Source organism: Haliotis cracherodii, unplaced genomic scaffold, assembly GCF_022045235.1.
Source record: "Haliotis cracherodii isolate W230 unplaced genomic scaffold, xgHalCrac1.p SCAF_8, whole genome shotgun sequence".
Classification (NCBI taxonomy): Eukaryota; Metazoa; Mollusca; class Gastropoda; order Lepetellida; family Haliotidae; genus Haliotis; species Haliotis cracherodii.
In genome coordinates this window covers 36,048,438-36,058,988 of record NW_027266341.1, presented here as the reverse complement: position 1 = coordinate 36,058,988, position 10,551 = coordinate 36,048,438, and the positions used below count along the sequence as shown (strand labels likewise).

The 10,551-nt window shown below is 39.3% G+C and overlaps 1 protein-coding gene across 1 annotated transcript; it reads right to left on the bottom strand.

Moving 5' to 3' along the window:
• Positions 1-3,007: 3,007 nt before the first annotated feature.
• LOC139450016 (transmembrane protein 272-like) lies at positions 3,008-8,066 on the bottom strand. Its single transcript, XM_071231636.1, has 5 exons — positions 8,043-8,066; positions 7,133-7,171; positions 6,596-6,655; positions 5,184-5,384; positions 3,008-4,461 (listed from the first exon to the last, which is right to left on the bottom strand). The coding sequence occupies exons 1-5, from the start codon at positions 8,047-8,049 to the stop codon at positions 4,286-4,288; spliced, it is 483 nt and encodes a 160-aa protein (XP_071087737.1). The 5' UTR covers positions 8,050-8,066; the 3' UTR covers positions 3,008-4,285.
• Between the last annotated feature and the right edge of the window lie 2,485 nt (positions 8,067-10,551).

Here is a 10,551-nt window from a genome sequence, read left to right as displayed (position 1 = left end):
GGGCACTCCATGCTTTAATACCACAGCATTTATTCAAGAGTGAGTGAGTATAGTTTTACGCCGCTTTTAGCAATATTCCAGCAATATCACGGCGGGGGACACAAGAAATGGGCTTCACACATTGTACCCATGTCGGGAATCGAACCCGGGTCTTCGGCATGACGAGCTAACGCTTTAACCACTAGGCTACCCGACCGCCCCTTATTCAAGACATACATGTTACATTTAAACATCGTGAAACACGCCATCAGCCCACATTATAGGGATTAGCGAGTGGAGTGACTGACAGTTACACCGATATAAAGTACAACCTCCGCATCAACTCACAGTAACGATTTTGCAACCGAGTGTCTGTATCTTCCCTGATTTGTTTGTTTTTTTGTTTAACGCTGCAAAATAATGGGAAAAAAACATATAAACCTATAATCAGACAGACAAGTTTATTTATGTCTCATTTATTTTGATAATTCATAGTAAATAAATAAATGCAAATGTGCAGAACTACATTATTGAAATTGTGAGAATCTGAAACACATGGTTTATGGTCTCTTTGCGACCGATTACATGTCTGCTTCTAACATATTCATACCTTCTTCCCAGTCATAAGCACTTTTAATAGAGGATTACTAAGCACAATGCAATAGTACATGTGTCTTGTTGTCAATCTCATCTGAACAGTTAAAGGGGCTCTGTGTTCCACATCCTGGTGTATATATCCAGTCTACGTTCAGACATCATAACTAGGGCCTTGAGTGAAATTGTGATGTTGAATTGGGAGTGAATCATCAACCGCTTTATTGATATAAACTTGAGGTAGCAGACATGTTCTGTATTTGTGGGTCTTGAATCAAACTTGTATGGACAGCCAATTTGTTAGACTGTAGCCCCCCACCCTCTTTAAAACAGTTTCACTGTTTATACATACTTGTATCTGCAAGATGCTTCTCATATCAAGCCACATCACATTCAATTCGCCCAAGCGAGAATCTATAGCAATGTATCACATCCAGCTAGTGCCTATGGTGATCTACAAGTATGCATGTTCCTTATCTTCAGGAGCCATTCACAAGGATAACTGCCCTGCTGAAAAGTACATCCCTACTTACCTGATCGTGGCAGGTACCTTCGCCATCATCGTTTCTATAGTGAATGTGGTGGGGAAGGCGTTCCTCTGATACTCATCCCCGTCGTCATAAGTGTCTTCCTGAATGTCAATGCCAGTTGCGTAGAGGCGAGCATATATACACTCGATAACCCAAGCAATCCTGTTGGTAGGCTGTATTGTTTCGCCGGGGGATCTTGCAAAACGAAATTTCACAAATTACGTCATAGGTTGTTGAGAGCTGTTTTTAAACTTTGTCACAGTGGCGCAACGAGTCTGTTTTGTAGTATGGGAGTTACGATAACCTTAGCGCCACAATAGCTTTGAGGGACGGATCCCTGGATTCTAAAGGTAGGCCGTTGTATGCCATTGGTATTAAATAAGTACATGACAACTTTTGACGTGTTTGAAGTATTATTCTGTTAAACTTAATTGGATTATGCGGAGATATATGTATATTCACTCGCGACATGAAACTTTATAAACAGTTACAAATGTCAAGAAATAAATATAATAATAAACTCGCTCCCGTGTAAAACCAATTTTACGAAACTCGTTAGAAGTTCTGGTATCAGACACGCTTTCGCTCGTCAAAAAAACTCGGAGCTCGTTTAGGATTACAACTAATGGTCAGCGGCAAAGAAATCCTTTATGGTGCTCTCTATATCGGAGGTAAAAATCGGTGAAAACATGATCATTTCGAAAGTTGCAATATTGAACTAAGACTAATTCTAACCCGGATCTACACGTGTCGTCAATTTTAGACCCCGCTGACAGTGTACATCAGAGGTCTATTTTCAGCAGAAATGACCGATAGGGTTCAGAGTGCCACTTCCAAAAAAGGACGCAGCACACTGAAACGGTATGGAAACTCTGTGTGTGACACACTGTTGGAGGACCAATCATTTGATATTTTCAAGAAAATTCGTGGACAATTTATTTCTTTCGTTAAAATCCTTCAAGTACTTCAGCCGTATACTACAGTTACATCTTTTGTGTGTTATTTATGTTATGCTACTACGTGTGTTACTACTTTTAGTTACGGCGAGCGGGAGGCCTTGTCGGTGTACAGTGAATGCAAAGATGGTTTTCATCGTGGTGTTTTTTAATCCGAAAAGGACGTCTCTTCCATCACATGCCTCGCTTTGTCATACGCATTTTCAATAGCCTTAATGTAGGTGTTGAACATAGTAAAGACTGTTTGAGTGTTTGATGGCGTTAAATTGGTTTCTGAAATGGATATCAATGGTATAGTGGTGTAGGTGTTGAACCTTATCAATTTAAACAACCTTGTGTCAGTGTTTTAATCCATGTATATGATATAATACATATATGGCGAGTCAGAATGACAAGAAAGAACTGCGTCTTCTCTGAAAACGTCTTCTTTAAGAGAAAATGCTTTCCAGAGACCGGAGAAATGCTCTGTCCATCTCCCCTCATTCAGCGCGCTATCGAGTCTGTGGGGGCACGGGTGACCCCGTCGTCTACGGCGCCGTAGTTTGCTTTGCAAGAGTTGCGTCCCTTGGTCACGCCAGAAACCTAACATCGTTTGTTCGAATCCCGGTTCGCCCCGATTATGATTCTAGTTTTGTCAGTACCATACTTGTGCTGCGTCACTCGGACTGTCACTACTCTCTAAATATCTTCTCTCTCAACCTAACTCCATCCAAGCGTATGACGCCTTCGTTGTTCACCCGGATGTACCCGTCTTCCCCAACAGAGGGTTACAACTCTTAATAAATGTTTTGTCTCAACCCGAGTCCATCCCAGCGTACATGTATGACACCTTCGTTACTCGCCCGGATTTACCACTGTCAAATAATTCATTTGAGAAAAAACTAAGAATAGAGAACACAAGTGCACTTTATTAAACATGTTTATTCATAGATGAAAAATGTGTACAAAATCAAAATCAAAGACGATGTGATAAAATATAAATAACGTCATATAAAACAGCTACAATCTAAAAACAAATCTGCCGAAAAACGCCCTTACAAGTGGCATTAATGTACAAATGTGCATAAGAAAACATTTTTTTGCAATCTAACCATAACAATGTGTAAGTCTATCACTTCTATACCGACACTTAAGACACACTACAAAGTGTCAGACTATCACAAATGATTAGTCTTAACATCTATGTAATCACTTCTAGAGATAGTAGCTGCTGAGCGAGAGCTATCACTTCCAAATGTGTATACATGTGACCAAGGACTATACTAGTCATAATGCTAACATGTAGCTGGAATTGAACTATGGATATAAGTGAAAGAGTGAGTAATGTATAAAAAGCATTCTTCCAAATCGTTTCCCAACTATTTTCGGAAAGGATATGAAGGGATAAGGTGGGCGATGTGTTAAAGAAAGTAGTCTTTGCAAACAGGAGAAACACGTAAGTTTCGTTTAGGTATTATAAAGAAGAAATGATGGCTGGATTGTCCATAAAAATGAGTTGTGATCAAAAATATGATTTGTATTGCTTGTAGAACAGATCAGTTAAAATGGCCACCGAGTCATACCAAAAGACTGGGAAACCAAAAGTAGCCTAATGCCTCTTTTCCTTTCTACACGTCACCAGTACGACATATTGCTGGAATGCATCTGGCAAACAAACAGTTCCTTTCTTCACTTTCAGCCATGACATTGTACTGTAATGTATTATAGTTACACAAAGCCTACATACGAGCCGTTCAAGACAGGAGGGTTCGATGGCAACCCTTTGCAGGAGGGTTATGTGTCTGTAATCTGGAAAATACAGTCATAGTGTTTGCATACCCTGTCATACCCACACAAATAAAATATCCCAAATAGTACAATTTCTTATGAAACCACGTCTGAAATGGAACCGGCTCGAGTTCCTACAGTGTTGCAGCCAACCGACATTTTTCACTTAGTTTCTTTTTTAAATAATGTTTTTTCAAACAACAATACCGTGATGGCTGCTCATTACACAAATCAAACATTGCAAACTAATTTTATTTTTTTACAATCAAGATGTCCTAATCAGTGAAATTTCACACGAAAGCGCGTCTGAAACTGAACCGGCTTGAGTTCCTAAGTCTTCGCAGACAACTGACACTTTTGACTTCGTCTGATAAATAATGTGATATATTTTCAAATACCAACACCGTGACTGCTATTGATTCCATAAAAATCCCACCTACAGTACATGAGTGTTGTCGACTAATTTCGACAACAGATACACATGCAGCAGCATAGGAGGATGCAGACGCCGATCAGGATGTAGCTTGCCGTGGTGCTCCAGAACGCGAACAAGTAAAATGTGTTGTCACAGTAGTTGGCGGCAGTTTTGTCTGTTGGGTCGTATTTGTTGTGGAGGCCGTAGATCCACACGTTGCCTGAAATTGAATTACTACATCAACCGTTGGAAGACATGGAAACAACCAGAAACAAGCCAGTCATTAACAGCGACATAGGCATCTCCCTGTCAGTATAGGGGCAACTGAACCATCTACAATCAACATTACCCCAGAATTGACACTTCTTCCATTATAACTAGTATATTGTTACATTATATACACTACACTCATTTATCCTCTTGCTACTCATTCTAGTGGTTAACGTCAAAAGGTGACATGTATTTATATTTAATACCATACAACGGCCGACCTAGGGTCCGTCCCTTACAGCCATTGTAGCGCTAAGGTTATCGTAACTCCCATACTATAAAACAGACTTACGACTGTCGTTGCACCGCTTTGACAAATTTTAAAAACAGCTCACAACACCTTATGACGTAATTTGTGAAATGTTTGTTTTGCAAGATACACCATGGAAACAATACAATGTGATGTCAGCCTAGCAACAGGGTTGCTGTGGTCATCGAGTGTACATATGCTCATCTCAACGCAATTGGGATACGATAACATCAACCACCTGATCCCGTGAACGTTAGTCGCCTCTTACCACAAGCACGAACAGGTTGTTTAAGAACAATTCTAAAATGGGTATTCACGGGTCTATCCATATTTTCATTAACACAGCAATAATATATTTAATTGTTTCATTGATGTGAAAAAACGTTCTCGTCATTTGTAAAATAATGCTTTTATAATAATACCTGCAATAAACCAGGCAAATAGGAAGACACTTATGACGCCGGAGACGATTTGACAGGGAAACCACACGTTTCCGTCAGAATCAGCGAGGCATGTCTTCCCTACCAGGCGCACTACAGAGACGATGATGGCGAAGGTACCTGCCACGATCAGGTAGGTAGGGATGTACTTTTCAGCAGGGCAGTTATCCTTGTGAATGGCTCCTGGAAATAAGGAACATGCATACTTGTAGATCACCATTGGCACTAGCAGGATGTGATACATTGCTATAGATCAGCGCTTGGACAAATTAAATGTGATGTGGCTTGATATGAGAAGCATCTTGCAGGTACATGTATTTATATAATGTACTTGTTGAACAGAGAAACTGTTTTGAAGGGGGGCTACAGTCTAACGAATTGGCAGCCCAAGCAAGTGTGGTTAAAGAATCTAAAAATACAAAATATGTCTGCTGCCTCAAATTCATATTTATATAGCGGTTAATGATTCATTCCCAATTTAAAATGACAGTTTCACTCAGAGCGCTGGTTATGATGTCTAGACCCCGACTGGAAATATACACAGGGTGTGGAACACAGTGTCCCTTTAACTGTTCAGATGAGTTTGACAACAAGACTGGTACATCGTTGCATTGTGCTTAGTAATCTTTTTTATTAAATTATTATAATTAATGGCCTGAATTTCTCATAATTTTAAAAATGTAGTTCTGCACATTTGCATTTTTGCAAGATTCGAATGTAAAAGAGTAAAAGAAAATTATCAGGTAAAATATTCTCAAGCGCCCTTAACTTTAGGGTAGCCTACACAAATACATTAGTTTAGTTGTTATATGCGAGACGTATTTGTGTGCACATTACCCTCAGGGATGGTATCACCCGTGAAGATCCAGGTTACAACTGGTCTTCAGCAACCCATGCTTCTGGTAACAGGGGACTAACGGGATCGGGTGGTCAGGCTCGCTGACTTGGTTGATGCATGTCATCATGTCCCAATTGCGAAGATCAATGCTCATGATATCAACCACTTGGTTGTCTGGTCCAGACTCGATTATTTACAGACCGCTTTCATATAGCTGGAATATTGCTGAGTGCAGCGTTAAACAACAAACAAACAAACAAATCAGGGAAGATACAGACACTTGGTTGCAAAATCGTTACTGTGAGTTGATGCGGAGGTGGGACATTGAAAGGTGTGGATAGATGCAGAGCCCGGTGTAGCTAAGCACCTTTATCCAATTATGTATCAACAAAGAAATAGCATGTGATACAAAGAGGCACAAATAATATAAAATCGGTTGAAAATGACCTAGTATCCCAAGAAATGTCCGTTCTTGATACAATAGTATTTGTCAATATTGGATGTGTGCTTCGATGAAAATGGTTGACATGCGAGTTAGCTCGTAATATTATCTTACCCATAGCTAACATGGCAATTGGAAGGGCAAGGCCTATGATGGTGAGGACGGCTGTACCTACTGAAAAACAATTTGAACAAATATCATATAAACTATGAAAGTATGAAAGGAGATTAAAATAATTCAGTATATGTATTATCTTAATATTGCTGTTCATAAAACTATGATATATATATATTACCACTTCGGTGAAACCCACGAGCACGGGTATGGTCCTGACAAACCTTGAAACATAATCGGCGCGAACCGGGATTCGAACCAACAATGATAGGTTTCTTGTGTCCCCTAGGGACGCAAATCTCCACAACGACTGGGCCACCCGTGCCCCTGATTGTCGTGAGAGGCGATTAACGTAATCTCGTGGTCGAGCTCGCTGACCTGACTGATGCATGTCATCGAATCCCAGTTGCGTGGATCGATGCTCATGGTGTCAATCACTGGATTATCTGGAATCCAGACTCGATTGTTTACAGACCGCCGTCTTATAGGTGAAATATTGCTTAGACAAATATACACAAACTTAGAATCAACGCTTACCGGGGCCGCATTTTGTCTCGTTGTACTTCTGCAGAAAGGCTGAAACAGAGATTTGAGTTAGCCGATTCATGTCTAGTGCTCTTTATTCATCCTCCACATTCGGAGATTATCACCAGATGCCATTTAGCGTCAGCGACCCAACAAACTGAGCTTGTTGACAGCGATGGGGGGCGGGGGGAGGGGGGGGGGGGATCCCCTTGAATCTTCGCACTGATTGGGTGATGCTTCACATAACCTTTCACCTTGCAAAATCCGTCAGCGTGTGTAAGTGGGTATGTACGTAATATTTTTTGCAACTTTGAAGTTAATATCATATAATAAGTTGTAGAACTATTCAGATTACCCGACAAAGACGATGCAAAAAAATATTGTTTACCCCTGCCTCTGAAGGTGTCGAGGTGAGTGAGTAGTTTTTCGCTGCTATTGCAATATTCAAGCAAAATCACGGCGAGGGACACCAGAAATGGGCTTCACACATTGTACCCATGTGGAGCATCGAACCCGGGTCTTCGACGTGACGAGCGAACCACTAGGCTACCCCATCGCATAGGTGCTCATGATTTCAATCACTGGATTGTCTGGTCCAATCTCGACTATTTGCAGGCAGCCTAACTTCAGCTTGAATATTGTGCCTAAGCATTAAACAACATTCACTCACTCACTGAGAATATTACATGTTACATAGAGACATCTCGCATACAGACACCAAAAGAACATATAAACATGTGGGATATTAATCCCATCTTTGCTAAATTGGTACATACATATTTAAGAATATGTAAATTCTTCATATATCTACCTTATGTACCTGTATTTTTGTTCATGATTACATGACAAAGAATCTAATTCTACACTGTATTACAATGTAAACAAAACACGCAGGTGATGTAAATAATAATACTGTACTCACAGGACATAGTTCACTGTATGTGTGTCCTTGAAGCTGAAATAGATTAAGTAGCATGTACATGTGGTATTAGGTGTTACCAGGTTAATACATGCCTAAGTACTTTCTGACTATGTCTGTATGACAACTAATATCATGAAATCACATGTAAGTCGTCTCTTCGTGTACGCGAGGGGGGCAATACATAATGTTATTCTTTTCTATTGCATATCAAATCAGTTTAAGAATGACATACTGAGTTCGTGAAGAGCTTACTCGAAACCGGTACAGGTTCACCTTTGACCCACACAATTGTACAATACACTTGAAGACTGGAGCCTGAATGACAACATTTGTACAAATCGTCAATGAGAATGTCAGTCTCAACTGACACCCAAACCTGTCTCATCTTGTACGGCTGGGATGCCGAAATACAGAATCTAGGGAATGTCGATGTAGAATTGTAGCTCGTGATATTATTAAGCATGTCTTTTTGTATTGTACATTGAATATGAATGACAGAAATGAACTATTTGTAATCATTTGCGATGTGATAGATGTCTCTACATTTGCAAGAATATGTCGTGAGGACGATGATATAATCCTGTCTGTACTACTTGGCGGTATGCCTGAGTGTGTTAGCTCTTTATCTCAAAGTCTATGGGGTGACCTTATGGTTATTGTGTCAAGATACTGTAGGAAATGGCTGTATCTGTTACAAAACAGTTATAAGAATGCTTGATTGTCATGCATTTTGTAGTTATCATTTCTCATAATATTGTTAAATTGTACTACTGTACAGCTCTGTAATTATACATAATATCATATATGATATGTATCTTCAATATATGGAGGAAATAAAGAATATCTATCTATCTATCTAACCATACTTGATTATTGTCTTTAAAGAAGAGTTAGCGTCTTCGTGAACGTTGTTGAAGTATGTCGGCAATCTGACAATATCCAACAATTACACCTGTATTATGTCAACAATGGGCTTGACTTCAACAATGCGCGTGAAATCCTTACAAAAGAACACAATATATACTCTACCTTTTCAGCCTTATAAATACAGGTGTGTGTGAGATATCCTATTTCCCCCGAGCCTGACTGGCAAATAAAATGTGGAAATACCGAACCCCGGAACTACTTTCTGAAAAGGAATACCCCATGACACTTGCCTCAGGTGGATGTGTAATGTATCTCGCTTTAAATAATACACGGTTATTTCACAATCTCTATTTAATAGTGCACTGTCTAGCTTATGAACATACACACATGGTTCTTACACAATCCCTATATGATAGACTAGTGAACTCTCTAGCCTATTGAAAATAATACATGGTTATTTCACAATCTATATTTGAGAGTGTATTGTCTCGCGTGTGGAAAATAATACATGGTTATGTCACAATCTATATTTGAGAGTGTATTGTCTCGCGTGTGGAAAGTAATACATGGTTATTTCACAATCTATATTTGAGAGTGTATTGTCTCGCGTGTGGAAAATAAGTCATGGTTATTTCACAATCTATATTTGAGAGTGTATTGTCTCGCGTGTGGAAAATAAGTCATGGTTATTTCACAATCTATATTTGAGAGTGTATTGTCTCGCGTGTGGAATATAATACATGGTTATGTCACAATCTATATTTGAGAGTGTATTGTCTCGCGTGTTGAAAACAATACATGGTTATTTCACAATCTATATTTGAGAGTGTATTGTCTCGCGTGTGGAAAATAAGTCATGGTTATTTCACAATCTATATTTGAGAGTGTATTGTCTCGCGTGTGGAAAATAATACATGGTTATGTCACAATCTATATTTGAGAGTGTATTGTCTCGCGTGTTGAAAACAATACATGGTTATTTCACAATCTATATTTGAGAGTGTATTGTCTCGCGTGTGGAAAATAAGTCATGGTTATTTCACAATCTATATTTGAGAGTGTATTGTCTCGCGTGTGGAAAATAAGTCATGGTTATTTCACAATCTATATTTGAGAGTGTATTGTCTCGCGTGTGGAAAATAACACATGGCTATTTCACAATCTATATTTGAGAGTGTATTGTCTCGCGTGTTGAAAACAATACATGGTTATTTCACAATCTATATTTGAGAGTGTATTGTCTCGCGTGTGGAAAATAAGTCATGGTTATTTCACAATCTATATTTGAGAGTGTATTGTCTCGCGTGTGGAAAATAACACATGGCTATTTCACAATCTATATTTGAGAGTGTATTGTCTCGCGTGTGGAAAATAATACATGGTTATGTCACAATTTATATTTGATACACACACACGGACACACACGCGCACACACACACACACACACACACACACACACACACACACACACACACACACAATCACATTGTTTGGAAGAAGAGTTATACAGTATATAAAACAGAAAGACAGTAAAATGGCCACTCACAGACATCAAATTCGAGATCGAAATGTAAGCAATCACATTGATGAATGCGTGAGTGGCCATTTTTCAGCTGTAGAAATTGTTTAACAATGCTAAACA

Bases quoted from the DNA above. Each gene is read 5' to 3' on its own strand.
- LOC139450016 (XM_071231636.1), bottom strand. The intron at 6,656-7,132 runs GTAAGCGTTGAT...ATTGTTTTTCAG, and splicing joins CGAGACAAAATGCGGCCCCG to TAGGTACAGCCGTCCTCACC. The intron at 5,385-6,595 runs GTAAGATAATAT...CCTTATTTCCAG, and splicing joins AATTGCCATGTTAGCTATGG to GAGCCATTCACAAGGATAAC.